The 18,394-nt window shown below is 45.5% G+C and overlaps 1 protein-coding gene and 1 long non-coding RNA gene across 15 annotated transcripts in view; one reads left to right on the forward strand and one right to left on the reverse strand.

The window, feature by feature from the left end:
• Nucleotides 1–2,737, forward strand: part of LOC136847412 (uncharacterized) — a 654,742-nt gene extending 652,005 nt beyond the window's left edge. For all 14 annotated transcript variants that reach the window (XM_067119071.1, XM_067119069.1, XM_067119066.1 and 11 more), the window contains one exon: nt 96–2,737. In XM_067119071.1, the coding sequence (XP_066975172.1) occupies nt 96–1,185 (1,090 nt within the window). In that variant the 3' untranslated portion in view covers nt 1,186–2,737. The remainder of the gene's footprint in view (nt 1–95) is intronic.
• LOC136847413 (uncharacterized) overlaps nt 1–18,394 on the reverse strand; it is a 36,114-nt gene that overhangs the window by 2,472 nt on the left and 15,248 nt on the right. The window contains exon 2 of the long non-coding RNA XR_010855738.1: nt 3,143–3,338. This is a non-coding gene — a long non-coding RNA (uncharacterized lncRNA). The remainder of the gene's footprint in view (nt 1–3,142; nt 3,339–18,394) is intronic.

Consider the following 18,394-nt stretch of genomic DNA (forward strand, 5'->3'; position numbering starts at 1 on the left):
TTTGAAAAACTCCATAAAACTTTTGAATGTTAAATAATAAATCATGATACTGTATTGAATTGCCACCTCAGTTAATTTTTTTTTTTCCTTTACAGATGGGCTGGTGGCACACTCTTAGTTGTAAAGGGTGAAGACAACCTGCGCAAGTGCTTCTACCGTGAGGATCGTGTTAAAGAGGAGCTAATGAAAGCAGGGTTACCACGAGTACCAAATGTATACAAAGGTCCTCCTGATAATGAGGAAGAGGCTGACAAAGAGCAACAGAAGAAAAAGATGAAATATGCTGCATTGGAGGAAGATGAAGGTGGGGTTGGTGGTGAAGTTTTTGAGGATGAGCAGGATATATTCACAGCATTAAAGTCTGAGAGTCAGAAAACTGTTGTTGAAAAGGAGGAGGATGGTGATGATGATGACAACGACGATGATCTTGTACCTTTGCTTGTGGATGAAGTAAAGATGCATAAGTATGATGACCTAGTTGAGAAGAAAGTCAGACCTAAGCAAAAGGGAGAAAAAAGAAAAAACAGAAAAGGGAAGAAGAATAAAGAACGAAAGGAAAAGCAGAATGGCTCAAAGGGATCTCTCTTGGTAGAACGGGTTCGTCGAAACGTCTTGCTTGACAATGCTGCTATTCACCCGGAGCACTCTGTTTCAGGCTCAGGTGTGGTGGATAAATTGGATATGTTGCATAAATTCAATGATACACTTGATGTCACTACAGGTAATTCTTCAATTTCAAGTAGTGAAGAATTCTTGGAGCAGTGCAAAGATACAATTCTCACTGTTGATCTCACTCCTTACCTCGATTGGCCCATCCGAGTCCTTAATTTAAAATCTGATAATCCAGATGCATGGAACTTCACTGTAAATGCCACAGATTATTACTATTTTATATTCACATCTGATAACAACATTGAGATTAACCAACTAGGATTCCATCTGGAACTGGAAAGGGCAATGTATGATGTCAGTGCACCAATAGATACATGTCGGAATTCTTCCGAGTGTGTGTTTCCCCTTGCATTTACCCAGACTGAGTCTGTAGTTGTAGAAGTTCCTGCAGAAGGAAACCTCAGTGAGTTGCACTCTTATGAAGTGACAACCACGTGTCAGCCCCGCGTTCCAGTTTATATGGTCTTTATTCTTCTAGTTCCTTTTATCATCCTCATCTTTGCCTTCCAATGAAGGGGACTAGCTGTATTAAACTCTTCATTATGCTCCAGTGAATTAATTCACAGTGAAAAATGCAAGAGTCAGTTATACTGTGTCCCCTGAAGTCAGGGAACTTATTGAAAGTTGGCACAGAGCTGTCCTCCGTTCTAAAACATATGTGACATTACATCCAAAACTTTACAGAATTTTGAGGATTTCAGCGATTGCCCATATGCAGTGGACTGTTCCATATCCGTTTGTAATGCAATCACCAACCGTGCCTTAGTGTTTACCCTAAGCTAGTCAATGCCTCATTTAAGAGATTGTCATTGTAGCTTTGAGATTACTACAGAAACTATTGAAATTTTCTATTTTGTTGGAAAATATAAAGAATAATCTCATTGCTTTTAAGGTGTGACGTTATCTGTTTGCTTTTTATTGCAATGTGTTTGTTGAGAATTCCAATGACAGACTTTCCTGTGGAAACTTTTATGGAGTTCTTGAAAGTTTTAAATAATGGATTATAGCCATTATAATAAAATAATGAACTGTGGTTATTTAAAGTGATTTATTTTGTTAAAGACCAAAATTGTGTTATTATATAGTCAGTTTATTTTATGCATGTCAGTCATCATACATGAAAGAAAAAACTGATGGCACATAAGATAACTTCTTCCAATTAAATTTAAATTTAAATATATAAAAGGAAAGTACTAAATTACTATGCAAGTGGGAACTGGCTTTTAGGAATCGGCAAGGAAATACGATATTACTTAGGGAATGTGAATTGGCCGCTTGAAAAACTTTAAACTACCGGAATATAGTGCTGGATGTTAAAATTTTGAATTGGCTGTCATATGCCTAAATAGTGTGATGAGCTAGACAGCATATTCATGCCAGCTAGACTGCTGTGATATGTACAGTGATAAGGTAGTGCTATATTCTTCAGTTACCTATATGCTGTATAAAACATATTTCTGTAAAATAACCACTTATCTTCTAGGCAACGTATAATTTACTAAATGACAGCCTTTCTGAATATGATCTGAAATGATTGTTTGATGTTATTGTACTGGTTGAGGATGGCTGAGTTGTGTATGTACTGTATGTATGCATGTTATTAGTTAAGTAATAATGATCTCTTCTTTTCAAGTGAAAATTATATTTTTACTGTTCATTACCATTTGTCTCAAAAGTGAGTCCAAATCATTTTCTAATACTGTATATTTAATATAAAGAAAAAATTGCATTTGATTAGATATAAATGTAATCATATAAAATTGTGCAGAGGTAAATTTTACAACCATGAAACTATGTTCTATGATCTCTTGCTGCTGTTGTAAAAATCTTCGCTAGACCATAGAGTTGAAGGATTACTCAGATAACTGGTTTCCCTCAAATGTAAATTACAATGATGCATTCCATCTTAGCAACTTACCAGTGTTGTTCAAGGGCTTTATCCTTGGAACACATCCTCAGAGCCAGTACAAATAATTGTATATATGAATATAGTGTTAATTAAAAACACAAAAACACCTATGTAAATTATTTTCTACCGTTGCTCACAAGAAAAATAAGAAAATAATTATATTTTGATTTACCTCTTGATACAAAATGAAAAACTCAAAAAACTTTACCAGGAGTTAATCAGTGACTATGAAGTTACCTAATGACGTTTTCTTGGGTGAAGGGTGAAAGCTTCCCTGAATCCAAGCTGTATTCTTACTATAATTTCTTAGTGTTAGATGCAAAGTTTTGCCTTCATCAGGCTATGTATATTTGCGAGGTCTTTAAACTCCTTATTAATCTGCTGTAAATGGGCAGTTGTAATTTTTATGCTCATTACATTAACTCGGAAAAAACTTAAAAGATTCAGAGGTTACTGAAATACAAAATGTCCTATGAAGTCTATTAAATTAATGCAATAAATATTCAATTCTGAGAAAGAAATTAGTTAAGCAAATTTTTACTAAAAATTTTACATCCTTACCTTTTAGGATGACAAGAGTTTAAAGTAATGGAATTAATATTTTTAGTTCATAATCTGTATGAATAGGAACAGTTGGTCAACCTTCAGCTCATGAACTATAATATCTGAGCAATACCAAGTATACTAGTCCTAAACTTCTGGGTCACTAAGAAATGAAATTAAACTCCTTTTAATTTCCACCATATTCTCAAGAATCCTGAAAAAAGGGAGTTACATTAATAGTGTACATATTTTAAAGGTTCTAACTGCTACAATGGTCATAACCAGGTGTAAGGCTAAATAAGCCCTCATGCCTGAGACTCTTTAGTCCTAAATGCAATGAATACTCAGATGTTATAGTAGAGAAAAAAAGTGTTCCTCATCTCAAAACAATCTTGAGTGATTTTCCATAACATCTGCAATGCATGGAATTCTTAAAGAAAACTTGAACATTTTACATTATTTTCTCCTACGTCCTACTGCCAGTGCTGGTTGGGAATGAGGCTCATGCATCATAGAACTACAGTTCAAAAACTTTAACTAAGAAAAATGTAGCTACTCACTGGTAATAATGTTCAGGAAGTGACAATAGTAAGACTAAAGTATTAACTTTACACGAAGGCAAAATAAGACGTCAGTCTAGGAACTTGAAGTAGATACCACGGTAAATGTACAGGAAAAGTTTTTAATGCTTCATAAATCTTTATATGCAAGAACAAACCATGGCTTAAATTGTTTTGCTAAGCCACACACTGATGACATAAGAATGCCTTCAAAGTGCTCCGAGTGCGGAGGTTGACCTAAGCAGCACAGTACAGTAGTGACCAATATGAATATGAAACACTGCAAAACAATCAATTTAATATCTTTATATCTGTCCATTTATCAGAATTTACCATGATATAGTTAGGAATAACAACAGTTGCACCCACAGTGAAATGAACTGTGCATAATCACCATCATACTGTCCCTGCCTACAACAAACAGATCTGAGGCATGACCTCTGTAATGAAGAGTGAACATGGAGAGAATTATTACAATAGTTTAACCAGGCCACTGAGCTGATTAACAGCTCTCATAGGGCTGGCCCAAAGGATTAAAATGAAATGGAATCCCTGGTCTAAGCCATAGGCTATGCACTGGGACTAAATGATGAATAAATAATGAAACTTTAAAAATATGCAAAAAGGCATACGCTTCCACACTAGAACACCTGCAAACATTAAATACATTTACTCAAATTTCCATCTTCACCATAAAAATAAAATAAAACTGAGTAATGATAAAAATCAGAATAACTTCGGATTTTTTATATATACAGTATATTAGTTGCCCAGTGGGCTTTTGTATTTTCATAAATTACTTTCTATACTCTATCAATTAATTTACACTTCCTCATGAATATTAAAATTGGGTCAATTGACAATGTTGCAGACTATGATATAATTTCACCAACTGATCCATTTCCTAAAGTTGATAACCGATGTTGGTTATATTTAGGAAATTCACATACGTGTTTAACTGACATGGAGAGAAATGAAGTAAGAGTAGACTGACACTTAGCAGTGGCATCTATGATGAGCAAAGCTTCTTACTAATCATCAGATGTAATTGTAAGCAAACTTGTGGACACTAACCTCTGCATTGGTAAGATGCTAAACTTAAGTAACTAAGAGTGCATTTCATATCTTGAAGCACCTGAGGATGGTGTTCATGGCTGAACCCAGGAAAACCCTGGGTGACATTTTGCCCAAACTATAGAGCTCCCTCTTTCAGATAGAAATGGGAGAACCTGAATAAGCCCACTTATTTCTGGATACATGAAGGATGCTGCTACATTGTATCTTCTCCGGGACTCTATACAGTCTGCTGGCATAAATATCATTGTAAGGAAGGCCTCATACAACAGTCCATAAATTCACTTACCCTTCTAGGCAAAGTATTGGCTGATAAGACTGAAAGTTCAAGTTTTGCCATAATTCCCGCTGGGAGATACTATGATGCTACTTTATAACAAAGTGAGGGACCCATTTAGACCAGTATTGGGAAGGCTCAGACCTACACACAAATGATAGCTGAGGAAACAGGTGTGGCCACCCATGATGCCCTACAGGGCTTGCAGGTGACTACATGGCAAATCAACAAGACTTGGCTGTCAAAATGCCTCTTCTCGAACACCACCTCAACTTTACCCTTTGGAAAGCAGAGTAACCTAAGACCAATCTGTTCAGCTGAGTGATATTACCCTCAGCCAAAATTTGTTGGGAGAAAAGAGTAGATACAAGGCATTCTTCTCAGGACCTAGTTTACTCGCAGGTTACACTTCACTCTGAGAGGAAAGTCGAACTTCTTTCCTTCTGACACCCAACTTTGCTCTCGACCCTATGGCTGAGGATCCAGCAATGATGAGAGTCAGCAAGCAAGCTCAATTGAAGCTCATACCACCATGCTACCTGGAAGGAGACCATGAAGACATAATTCTATAGCCCCTAACTGTAACTGACAAGGAAGAACCTTCTTGGAGTTTCTCAAAGGGAGGTCATTTACCAGTTTGCAGACTGATGAAACAACCCAACAGAAGTACAGCTGCCTCTTGAATAATGTGACGGTTACATCCCTGGAGAGATCTTGTTATTTACAACCATGTTACTGAAATATAATTTTCCCATAAGAAACAATATTAATAAGAATAGTTACATTCCTGGACTCTTGAGAAAGTTTGCCTATTTTGAGGGTTGTGGTACTACAATTTTAAAAGAAATATTACACAGCTTGTACAAGTTGTTAATGCACTAGGTCACAGAAACAATAAAAATGATATTTTTACAATGAAATAAAGTTTTATATATACTTACCAAATAATTACATAGCTATTAGTTTCTACTTTATGCAGCAGCTCAAAATTTGAAAATTGCGGTAGCGCTCTTTTGTTTTGGGTGTGGATAACTTGCCCCACCACTTTTGAGGAAGAATAGGTACAACACAGCTTAAGACCTCAATTCGTTTATGCCCTATGTCCATGTAGGGGAGGAGAGAGGGACCAATCATGTAATTATTTGGTAAGTATATATAAAACTATTTTATTATAAAAATGTCATTTTTATGTAAGTAACTTACGAAATACAGTAATTACATAGCTGAATCCCACATTGACAGGAGGTGGGATACATGGACATATACTACTCAAAAACACTCAGATATGGAGGTGAATTTGAAACAGAAAATTAGCTAACATCATGAAATGCTTGTTGTAACCTTACCTAGTGAGGGAGCCACAGCAGACAGATACTGTAAAGTCACCACATTGGCGCCAGCGTAGTGTTTCGGCGGCGCCATTAATTAAGTCTCCGCTGAGCATGTTTTCTTTGGTGACTTCCCATTTTCTTCAAACTCAATTAGTCACGCCTAAAACGTGCCAGGTCACGTATTTTAACCATTTTTTACTTTATACGTATTTATACAAATGTCACACATTGTGTATCACATGTTTCTTCATTCACAGGCATCAAGACTGTATCCATATTGAAGTTCTGTATGTTTGTATTGTAATTTGTACTCGTTCACTGCATATTATTGTTTATTGTTTCGACCTCAGGTCACAGTCAATTCCATTGTCTCTCACGGGCTGGCGTCCAGTCGGCCGCTATATAAACTGCCTGGATCTGTAATAAAGCAGCAGTAACTTTTACCTGCTCGTTTCTTTGACACCTTACAGTGGTGACCCCCGGAGTATCCTGGAGCCATTAACGGACCGACACGGCGACTTAGTCTTGGCTCCAGGATTTCTCCAAAACGCTCTTAGCGGCCTAAACACGGCGCTGTAACCAGCGTTTGAGCGTGCTGACTCGTCGGCGTACCCCACCAGCGTCACTAGCGGAACCACACGGCGCCGCAAAGTGCGTACTGACGCGAGTACCCCACTCCAGTAAGGGGTCAAAGGAGCGAGCATGGACGCGGATATCCCCTCCTTCATGCAGTTAAACGCGGACCCTGCGGACTCGGAGGTTTACCTACCTCCCATCACACACGCCGCCCGCCCCTGCATCGAGGCCCTCCTCAACTCCACACCAGCGCCCGAACACACGACGGCCGGGCAACACAATCGCGGGCCGCCCTCACCGTAAAACTGCCGCGTTTATGCAGGGGAACCCATCGATGTGGCTGCGCAGGGTGGAGAGCCACTTCAGAATCGCGGACCTGACGGACAAAATCCTACAGGCCGACACAGTGCTCAACGCCCTTCCGGAGGACATGTACAGAAAACTCATCTCGCGAGTACCCAGAAACACACACCCTCATATACAGCACCACAAAAAGTTCCTCCTCGAAGCTTGCTCCCTGCCCATCGCCAAGCGGGCCGCCCGTGCTATCGACCTTGCCATAAACCCACGCCACGACCTCAACTCAAGAGACGCTTGGAGCATGGTCGTGGATCTCTTGTCACTACCAGACTTGGATGGCACAAAGAAGCGGCAGGAGATAAGCCGCACGGGAAATCTACCTTCGCCAACTCCACCCGGTCTACGCAACCAGATCGCTCACCCCTACACCATGCCTATTGAGGACCTCAGAGACGGCGCAACATCTCACAGACTCCGTCAAGGCTTCACAGCGGCTAAAACCGCCACACAGCCGGTCAGCTCCATCCAGCCTGAAGAGGACGTAGAGCAGCCCGTCAACGCCATCGCCAACAGACGCCCACCGAACCACAGCAGATGGAGGTCCTGGGCTTTCTGTCGCTACCACAAGTGGTTCGGAAAGGACGCCCGAAACTGCCTGCCGCCCTGCTCATTCGCCCGTTCAAAAAACGGGGGCGGCGGCCAGCAGGACAGGCCGCCATGGCAGCCGAAGAACCCAGGGCCTCAAAAACAGTAGGTTTTACATCCGCGACACCATCTCCGGCAGGATGATGCTGGTCGACACAGGGGCCTTTAAATCGGTCTTCCCAGCATCCAGAGAGGACCGCAACCAGACACCAGACCGGCCGCTTTCCTGACGGCCGCCAACGGAACCCCATCCTCTCCCTCGGCACCAGGCCCCTGTCGATCTCCATCCTGGCCAGAGTTACTCCTGGGACTTCATCATCGCGGACGTAGGAACCCCACTCCTGGGGGCCGATTTTCTGGCGCACTTCAGCCTGCTAGTCGGCGTGAGGCGCAAGTGCCTCCTCAATACCGACTCCTGCCGGTCTCTCCCGTTAACAGCGGGACCCAGACCCACCATCAGCGCCGTCACCCCACCAGTATGCACACCTACTGTCGGAGTTCCCTGAGGTATTCAAGCCCGAGCCGCCAAGTCCCCGGGCCCCAGCCAAGCATGGCATATACCACCATATAACGACTAAAGGGCCCCGACACATCACGAAGTTCCGCAGGCTTCCCCTCAGCGCCTTCAGGAGGCGAAAAAGCATTCGCGGAGATGGAGTGGATGGGAATCTGCAGGAAAGCCTCCAGTCCATAGGCCTCCCCCCACATGGTGCAGAAACCAGGATGGCTCCTGGAGACCCTGCGGCGACTACAGGCGCTCAACATTGCAACAAAGCCCGACCACTACCCTCTACCCAACATGCAGGACCTCACGGCCTCCTTTCACGGGGCCAAAATATTCACTAAATTGGACCTTCTTAAATCTTATTTCCAGGTACCTGTTGCACCAGAGGACATACCAAAGACAGCCATCATCACGCCCTTCGGGTCCTATGTGTTCGCCTTCTCCACTTTCGGGCTGAGGAACACTGGGGCCACCTTCCAGCGGCTCATGGACAGCATCCTGGGGGACCTAAAGTTCTGCGTCTGCTATGTCGACGACATTCTCATATTTTCCAGGTCTCCAGCGAACACCAGAGACACATCAGGGCAGTCCTTCAGCGCCTCCAAGAGAACGGCCTCGTCGTCCGCTTTGACAAGTGTACCTTCAGCGTCCAGAAAGCAGAATTCCTGGGTCACGAGGTGTCTCTAGCAGAATTCCTGGGTCACGAGGTGTCCCGACAGGCGTCCACCCTCTTACATCGAAAGTAGCAGCCGTAGCCAGGTTCCTGACCCCACCTCCGTCAAGGCCATCCAGGAGTTCCTTGGGATGGTAAACTTCTACAGGCGGTTCATCCCGGGATCGCGCACACCACGCCCCTGACGGAAGTCCTAAAAGGCCAACCAAGTCCCTGTCTTGGGGACCCAGCCAGCAGCAGGCCTTTTCCCCTGACGAAGGTCGCCCTTGCCAAGGCAACTGCCTTGGCACACCAGGATCCCAAGGCCCCCTCCAGCTGACGACAGACGCCAGTAACGCCGCCTGCGGTGCTGTTCTGGAGCAAATCATCAACGGCGCCCCAGCCCATCGCCTTCTTCAGCAAGAAGTTCAATCCCACAGAGACCCGCTGCAGCACCTTCGACAGGGAACTCTGCGCAATGTACCGCGCAGTTCGGCACTTCAAGTTCCTCCTGGAGGGGACGCCCTTCACAATCTTCACAGACCATCAGCCACTGGTTCACGCCTTCACGAAGCAGGGGACTCATGGTCTTCAGACAGCAGCGCCACCTCTCAGCCATAGCCGAATTTACCTCTTCCGTCAGGTACCTCCCGGCAAGAAAAATCCGTAGCAGACGCCTCTCAGAGTCGAGTTGAATGCAGTGCAGCTTGGTGTAGATTACCAGGACCTCACCAGAGAACAGGCCGCTGACCCAGAAACCCCAGCATACCGCACCGCCATCACGTCCCTCAAGTGGCGGGACGTGACCCTCGCCCTCAAGGCCCCAGCCTGCTCTGCGACATCAGCACAGGTCAGCCCCGCCTTTGGTTCCAGCCTCACGCCGCCGCCAGGTATTCGACATAATTCATGGCCTCTCACACCTCTCCGGCAGGACCACGGCCAAACTGCTTTCAAAAAGTTCGTCTGGCACGGGTGCAAAAGGACGCCACGTCCTGGGCAAAACAGTGCCTGCAGTGCCAGACCAGTAAGGTGGGTCGTCACACGCAGTCAGGGGTAGGCGAGTTCCCACAGCCAGGGCGCCGCCGCCACATCCACATCGACGTTGTCGGGCCCTTCCCCATCAGGCGGATCCAGATACCTCCTGACGGTGGTAGACCGTTCGGCGAGGTGGCCCGCCACACCCATGCAAGAAGCCACCACCAGCGCGTGCGCCGAGGCCCTGCTCTCCAGTTGGGTTAGCCGCTTCGGCGTCCCAGACCACATCACAACCGACAGGGACCCCGCCTTCCTCTCCGAGTTGTGGTCCGGCCTGGCTCAACTGCTGGGAACCACGCACCACACCACCACGGCGTACAACCCAGCGGCCAACGGCCTGGTCGAACGGTTCCACAGGTCCCTAAAGTCATCCCTCATGGCCCGCTGCACCGCCGAGGACTGGAAACATCAGCTGCCGTGGGTCCTCCTCGGGTTGAGAACCGCCCCCAGAGCCGACGGCACCCCGTCTGCAGCCGAACAAACCTATGGGGAACCCCTCGTGGTGCCGGGAGAGCTCGTGATGGATGAACGCCACTCCCCATCACTGCAGAGGCTCCGCGACGTGGCCGGCAAGTTTGCCCCTTGCAGGCGCTCATACATCGACAAATCAACCACCTTCATGCCGCCACAGCTGTCATCCGCCACCCACGTCTTCGTCAGAGTCGACGCCGTCCATCCACCACTAACCAAGCCCTACAGGGGACCCTTCCGCGTGCTGGAACGAAACAGCTAGGCATTCCGGCTGGCACTCCCTGGGAAGGACGACTGGGTTTCAATAGACCGCTTAAAGCCCGCCTTTCTGTCGGAGAGTCCCGACAGCGACGCAGCACCCCTTCCGCCCAACCGCACTCCAGCACGCCCTCACCCCCGCAGGCGTGGCCACCCCAGGAAGGACTACCCAACCAGCAGCCTCACAGGCAGGAGACCCTCCGTTATCTTCAAGGAGCCGCGGCACCCTTCAGCGTCCCAGCAGATACAGGGATTAGTCAGACGCGTCCCTCGTCTTGGGGGGGGAGTATTTGTAAAGTCACCACATCGGCGCCAGCGTAGTGTTTCGGCGGCGCCATTAATTAAGTCTCCGCTGAGCATGTTTTCTTTGGTGACTTCCCATTTTCTTCAAACTCAATTAGTCACGCCTAAAACGTGCCAGGTCACGCATTTTAACCATTTTTTACTTTATACGTATTTATACAAATGTCACACATTGTGTATCACATGTTTCTTCATTCACAGGCATCAAGACTGTATCCATATTGAAGTTCTGTATGTTTTGTATTGTAATTTGTACTCGTTCACTGCATATTATTGTTTATTGTTTCGACCTCAGGTCACAGTCAATTCCATTGTCTCTCGCGGGCCGGCGTCAGTCGGCCGCTATATAAACTGCCTGGATCTGTAATAAAGTAACAGTAACTTTTACCTGCTCGTTTCTTTGACACCTTACAATACTGCCTCTGGTCAGAGCTCCTCTCGACCTGTAGTGGCGTGGGGGTATAGCTAAGGGTCACCTCTACTTTAGTGGGGCTTAGCAACATAGGGGTAAATTGCAGGTTGCCAAAGTACAATCAAAGAAATATATACAGTATATACATATATATGTGCCCTTGCCCTGGGCGCAGCACAACAAAATATGAGCAAACAATTTTACCTGCACCACATTAAAAAATAATCCAATCCAACCATAAAAGACAATGACCGATGGGCACTCACGGCACACAGTGCTCCTAGGCTTCCCAAGAAAAACTCGACAATCCTTAACCAAGGAAAGGAGACAGGAAATAGAAGGTATCCCTCATATCCTTCGTCCCCTAATACCATGCCAACTGTGAAGAATGGGCCTAATGCACTGCATTTCTCATATACCATTTCTATATCACGAAGGTAATGCATCACGAAAACTGACCTGCATCTCCAGTACTGTACTTGGATTGCAAGATTGTGGAGAGTGAGAGATTCCGTTTGAAGGCCAGCGAGATGGCAACTGCCCTTATTTCATGGGCCTTAACTTTCCACAAGGGGAGGATATCTTCTTGAACTCTCGAGTGTGATTCAGAAATCACGGTCCTTAAAAAGAAGGTTAAGGCATTTTTGGATAACTGCCACGCAGGATCCTTAACTGAACACCAGAGATTTTGTGAGGAACCTCTAATCCTTTTTTTCCTCTCCAAATAAATCTTCATTGCTCTTACTGGGCAAAGCACTCTCTCCTGATCTGCTGGCCCAGGATATCAGCCAAGCTCTTGACAGTAAACGAATGTGACCAGGGGTTAGAACGGTCTTCATTTTATACCAAGAACCCTAGGGTTAGTGAGCATATTGTATTCCCTTGAAAAAACCCACCTTCTTATCAAGGTCTTGTAATTCGCTAACTCTTTTAGCTGTAGCTAAAGCAATTAAAAATAAGGTTTTCCTCATCAAATCCCTTAGTGAGGAGGAGTTCAAAGGCTTGAATGGAGGCCGAAAGCCATTTAAGAACTACGTCCAAGTTCCAGGCAACTGTTGTAGATTTCTCGTTTTGACGTATCTAATGACTTTATCAAATCACTAATATCCTGATTTGCAGACAGGTCTATTCCCCTATGTTTAAAAACAGAATTTAACATAGCCATGTATCATTTGATGGTGGATGTAGCCAATCCTTTCTAAGACCTCAGAAAAAGCAAAAAGTCAGCAATCTGGGCTAAAGTGGTTTTAGAAGAAGAGATGTTATGCTCTCGGCACCAGCCTCAAAAGACCGCCCACTCTGCCTGGTAGACTGCAACAGAAGATCGGCACCTACATTTCACAATTACTTCAGCAGCTTTTCTTAAAAACCCTTCACTCTGACAAGCTCCCTGACAGTCTGAAGCCTGTCAGAACGAGAGTAGATAAGGCTTGGTGAAATCGGTGAAAGTTATGCTGTTTGAGAAGACTTCTCTTCTTAGATAACAGTCTTGGAAAATCTAAAAGAAGGCTGAGAAAATCTGGGAACCATTCTTTCTGTGGCCAAAAGGGACCCACTAGAGTCATCAATATGTTGTTGAGAGTGATGAACTTCTTCAACACTTCCTCACCATGCTGAATGGTGGGAAGGCATATAAACGTCTAGGTCTGACCAATCCTGCAGCATGCTATCCGTTGCCCAAGCCTGAGGATCCGGAGCTGGCGAACAAAACAGAGGGAGATGATGGTTCCTTGACATTGCAAACAGGTCTATCGACGGCTTTCCCCCCCCCATTTCCACAGTTCGGTGCACACCTGCGGATTCAACTTCCAATCCGTCAGTAGAACCTGCTTACCAAGACTTAATTCGTCAGCAAGGACGTTCAGCTTGCCCTGAATGAAGCAGGTCACAATGCTGGTATGGTTGCCTTCTGCCCATAAGAGGAGATCCTTGCCTGCTTCGTAAAGCAAGAAGGAATCCATCCCCCCTCGATTCCTGATGTAGGCCAGTGCGGTCATGCTGTCTGAATGGACCGTAACTGTCCTGCTGAAGGTTGCTTGAGAAGAACTGAAGACCCAGATGTATTGCCTTCAGCTCCTTCACGTTTATGTGTAGGTTCCTTTCGGTTGGAGACCACATCCCAGAAACTTCCAAGTCATTGAGCAGAGCCCCCCAACCCAGATCTGATGCATCTGAATACAACATCTAGGCTGGGGCTCAGAGGGTGCAGCAACTTTCCTACAGAAAATCTGTCTTCTACCAGCCACCACCAAAGGTCCTCCTTGATTTCAGGAGTGATGGGAAAGAAAAAAAAGAGTCTGGAAGGTTCTTCCTTCACCAGCTGGCCCTAAGAAGAACTGCAACACTCTGGTGTGTAATTTCCTCAATAGCACAAACTTTTTGATGGATGACAGTGTTCCCAGGAGGCTCATCCACTCGTTGGCCAAGCAGAATGGACAAGAGAGGAAGTATTGGACTTCCCGTGGCAGTTCTGGATCCTTTGAAGGGATGCAAAAGCCCTAAAATTCAGAGAATCGATCTTCATCCCCAAATAAAGAATCGATTGAGTGGGAACTAGCCGAGATTTCTTGAAATTGATTAAAAGCCCCAAATCCTGGGTGAGTTGGAGAGTCTTCTGAAGGTCCTCCATGCACTGGGATCTTGAGGGGGAGTCAGTCGTTTAAATATACAGTACACACATTGATTCCCCTTAGGTGAAGCCATTTCATCAGAGGGGCGAGAATGCGGGTAAATACTTGAGGGGCTGTGGAGAGGGTGAAGCAGTGCCCAAAACTGGAAGACCCTGTCCTGGAAGATGAACCTCGGATACTTCCTGGATGGCTGACAGAACTGAATGATTCGTTTCCATTCTGAACTTTGTTGTCTGAATGAAGAAGTTCAGAGCACTGACGTCCAGAACAGGTCTCCATCCTCCCGATGACTTGGAAACGACAAACGGGCAGTTTTAGAACCCCTCTATGCTTTGATCGTCAACCACCTCCATAGCCTGTTTCTCGAGTAGGGCTTAGGCTTCTAGAGACAGGACTGCAAACCTTTCCAAGCCTATCGAGTAGGCTGTCAAGCTGATGGGCGAGGTTACTAAGAGAGGTTTCTACCTGAAAGGGATTGCACAGCCCTCTTTCAAAACTTTTAGAACCCAAGGTTCCATGTTCCTGGCTTTCCAATTGCTCCAAAAATTTAGAAGTCTTGCTCCCACAGGGGCACAGAGGACAGGGTCGTCACTTGTGAGTACGTAGTGGGTTTGATGGTCATTTTCTTGCTGGGTCATACCGACCAGAGATTGGTCCTAGGTTGAGATTGAAAGTGGCCTCTACCCCCTCGAAAGGGCTGCTGTGACAGAGACGAGGCGGTCCTAACAGTAGCACATGCCGAAGGTGTTCGTGCTGGTTCTCTAGTCCTCTTGGTCAACTATGCAAGCAAGTCATGTGTAGACTTCTTTTGAAGTTCGGCTGTCACTCATTCCAAGGTTGCTTGAGGGAACAAACTAGTCTTAAACAAAGGAGCGAACAGGAGGGACAATCTCTGAGAGGGAGTGACCCCTTCTGTGGTGAATGAGCACCTTAAGTCCCTCTTCTTAAGAACTCCTGTCGCAAAAATGATTGCTAACTCCTGGGCACCATCTCTAACTGCTCTGTCAGCATATGCAAGAACCCCTAACCAGTCTGCAGCGAAGTTTTCCTGAAGAGTGGCGTAATCTTTTATCTTCTTTGCCAAAGCCCCTACGGTCCAATCCAGAAAACTCAGGACCTCGAAGACCTTGAAGACGTCCTTGATGAGGGGGTCCAATTTCGAGGCAGTAAACAAAATCCTACCCAAGGAGAACGCCGAACGATGTGTCGCATCAATGAGACTGGAAAAGTCCCCTTGAGAGGAGGCAGAAACTCCCAAGGAAGGGGCTTCTCCAGTGGAATACGACAAATACTTCTGTGGTATTAAACGAGGAGGAGTACAAAGAACTGCTTTGCCCAGATCTCTCTTCTCTGCCAACCAGCTATTGATGCGGGACAAAGCTTTCCTGGAGGAAGAGAAAAGCACCATCTTAGGCAGCCTGGAGGTCCCTGCAGGGTGTTGCATCAAAAAAGCAGAAGTCGGGGTTGCTGGAGTGAAGAAAGTCTGATAGCAAGACTAGGAAAAACATCAAAAGCGTCAAATAATTTGAGGACAGTTGCTCCTCCTCTAAGGGTTCCTCTTCTGAAGAAATAAAAGACATAGGAAGGTCCGGAGGCTCCTTTGACACTGAAGCAGGCTTCTGAAGGAGGCTCAAAATGTTATCCAACCGACATTGAATTGGAGCCAAAGACGGGTCCTCAATGACAGGAGAGATCGTACCTGTCAAGCCAGTTACTGGATGCCTTACCTGGGGCACCGAACGCTTGATGACTGGAGGGCGCGCCTCAACAGAAGAGCCCCACAGAAATGGGCACTCAGACTCTGGGCACTTGCATACTGGACACTTCACAGACACTGAGCATTTTGTGGACACTAGGCGCTCGGACACTGGGCCCTCATACACTGGGCACTCATACACTGGGCGCTCGGGTGCTAGGCGCTCATGCACTGGGCACTCGGACACTGGGCGCTCGTACACTGGGCATTCGGACACTGGGAGCTCATACACTGGGTGCTTGGACACTGGGAGCTCATACACTATGCTTGGACTTTAGGCGCTCGGCGGATAATGAAGGTACATGCGGAACCTGACTGGGAAGCTCCAAGAACTGCAGGAGGGGAGTGGACTGTGGGCCCCCTCAATGGCTCGCTTACAGACAAGGGGTAAGTCATCTTCCACTGAGGCACCATGCCTTTCCAACAGCCTTGATACACTGGAAAAGCGCTGACCACGCCTTTTGGCCCTGCGATTGAGTTGCTAGATGACAAGGTATGCACATCCAATCAGACACCCTTCTAGTGGCCGTCCACCAAGTCCTGGGATTTCCGCACAACAGGCTTGGTTGAGGAAGCAACTACCCGTGGGCAAACTCCACAGACCTCCCTTGGACTGTCAGCTTGCTTCCTCCCAGGTGAGCAAGGGGAGTTTAGCAGGGACCTTGGTCTAGGAGCACCGGTGGGATGAGTAGCCACCCCCTCTACTGACACTGCACTCGACACTGCACTTTCACCATCACCAACAATATTAAACTTGTCCATTAGGAAGTTCCTCATTGGGCGAGTGGGTTCTGTTCTCAGCTAGCGCTCTGCTGGCCACGAGTTCGAATCTCCAACCAGCCAATGAAGAATAAGAGGAATTTATTTCTGGTGACAGAAATTCATTTCTCGCTATGATGTGGTTCGGATTCCATAATAAGCTGTAGGTCCCATTGCTAGGTAACCAATTGGTTCTTAGCCACGTAAAATAAATCTAATCCTTTGGGCCAGCCCTAGGAGAGCTGTTAATCAGCTCAGTGGTCTGGTCTAACTAAGGTATACTTAACTTAACCTCAATTTCTTCAAAGCCAGCTTCTTTGGCCTTGGCAAGACATCCAGAGTTTGCTCTTGAAACCGTTTCACTAATGTTGAATCCGGTAAAATCAAGAACAAACAGGGGGACAAAGATTTTTCCACACACTGTTAAGGCACTTGCAAGGTACTATTTCCTACAATTTCTTGATGAATTGGAGTTTATCCCTAATACTCAACTGCTTCCAGTACTTCACAGATATCTGATCTAGGTTTTTCCGCTCAACGTGGTTATATATAGGGTAGAGTAGATGTAGTAAAGTATGACGAGTTTTCTTAATCATCTCTTGGTTACACATCTGCAGTCAAGACCTGGTGGCATTATCTAAAATGAGAAGAATCATAAATGGCAGGCCTTCTCTCTTACAATACAGACCTTCTCTCTTACAATACAACTCTAAGTCCTTTTCCGGTGTACCCAAATAATCTTCAAACAAAATACTAGTCATCCACTCTTTGATGTTTGAGTACCAGTAGCATGGGAGGAAGCCCTTTACATAGCCCTATTAAGGTGAATAAGAATGAATGGATTTACAGTACAGTACGTACAATAAACATGCAAGTTTCTAAAAATGACATTTTTATGACAAAGTTTTATATATATTTACCAAGCAATTACATAGCTACTAGCTTTCTGCACAGCAGTCTTAACAATTCAAATTTTCGCAGTGGCACTACCATCGCTAGTGTAGGTGACAGGGTCCTGCCCACTTATGGGACTGATAGGTACAACTCAGCAGAGAGCTTCAATTCATTTGATGCCCAAATGTCCATTGTGGGGAGGAGGGTGGGCTCCGATTATGTAATTGCTTGGTAAGTATATATAACATTATTTTATCATAAAAATGTTCTTTTATATAGCCTAACTGACTTGCCAAGCAATTATACAGCTGATTCCACATTGTGAGGAGGTGGGAATCATAGACATGTTCTAATCCAAAACATTAATATAGACAATGACTTTGAACTAGAGAGGCTGCTAGCACTGGGTCAATGCTTGCTGTACCTTAACTGGTAAGAGAGCTGCTTTAGGCGGGTACTGCCTCTGGTTGGCACTTATCTTAACTTGTAGAGGACGTGGCAACATTCGCCAATAGTCAGTCACCTCTACTTTAGTGGGTACTTTGCAGCCATGGAAGTTCACCAATGGCTGACAAAGACCAAAAATAGCTCCCCTGCCCTGGACATAGACCAAAATAAACACAACACTGTCACCTACAACTAAAATAAAGAACCACTAACCCAACCATTAAAACTGGTGGGTGCTCCAGGTACACTGTACGCTCCTGGCTGAGAGCGACAGCTCAAACCTCATGAACTTTGACAGTAAGGGAAGATAAAGCATCTTCCTGAACTTGAGAATGCACTTCTGTAATCGAACTTCTAAGAAAGAAAGAAGGCACATTCTTTGACA

Source organism: Macrobrachium rosenbergii, chromosome 16 (genome assembly GCF_040412425.1).
Source record: "Macrobrachium rosenbergii isolate ZJJX-2024 chromosome 16, ASM4041242v1, whole genome shotgun sequence".
NCBI lineage: Eukaryota > Metazoa > Arthropoda > Malacostraca > Decapoda > Palaemonidae > Macrobrachium > Macrobrachium rosenbergii.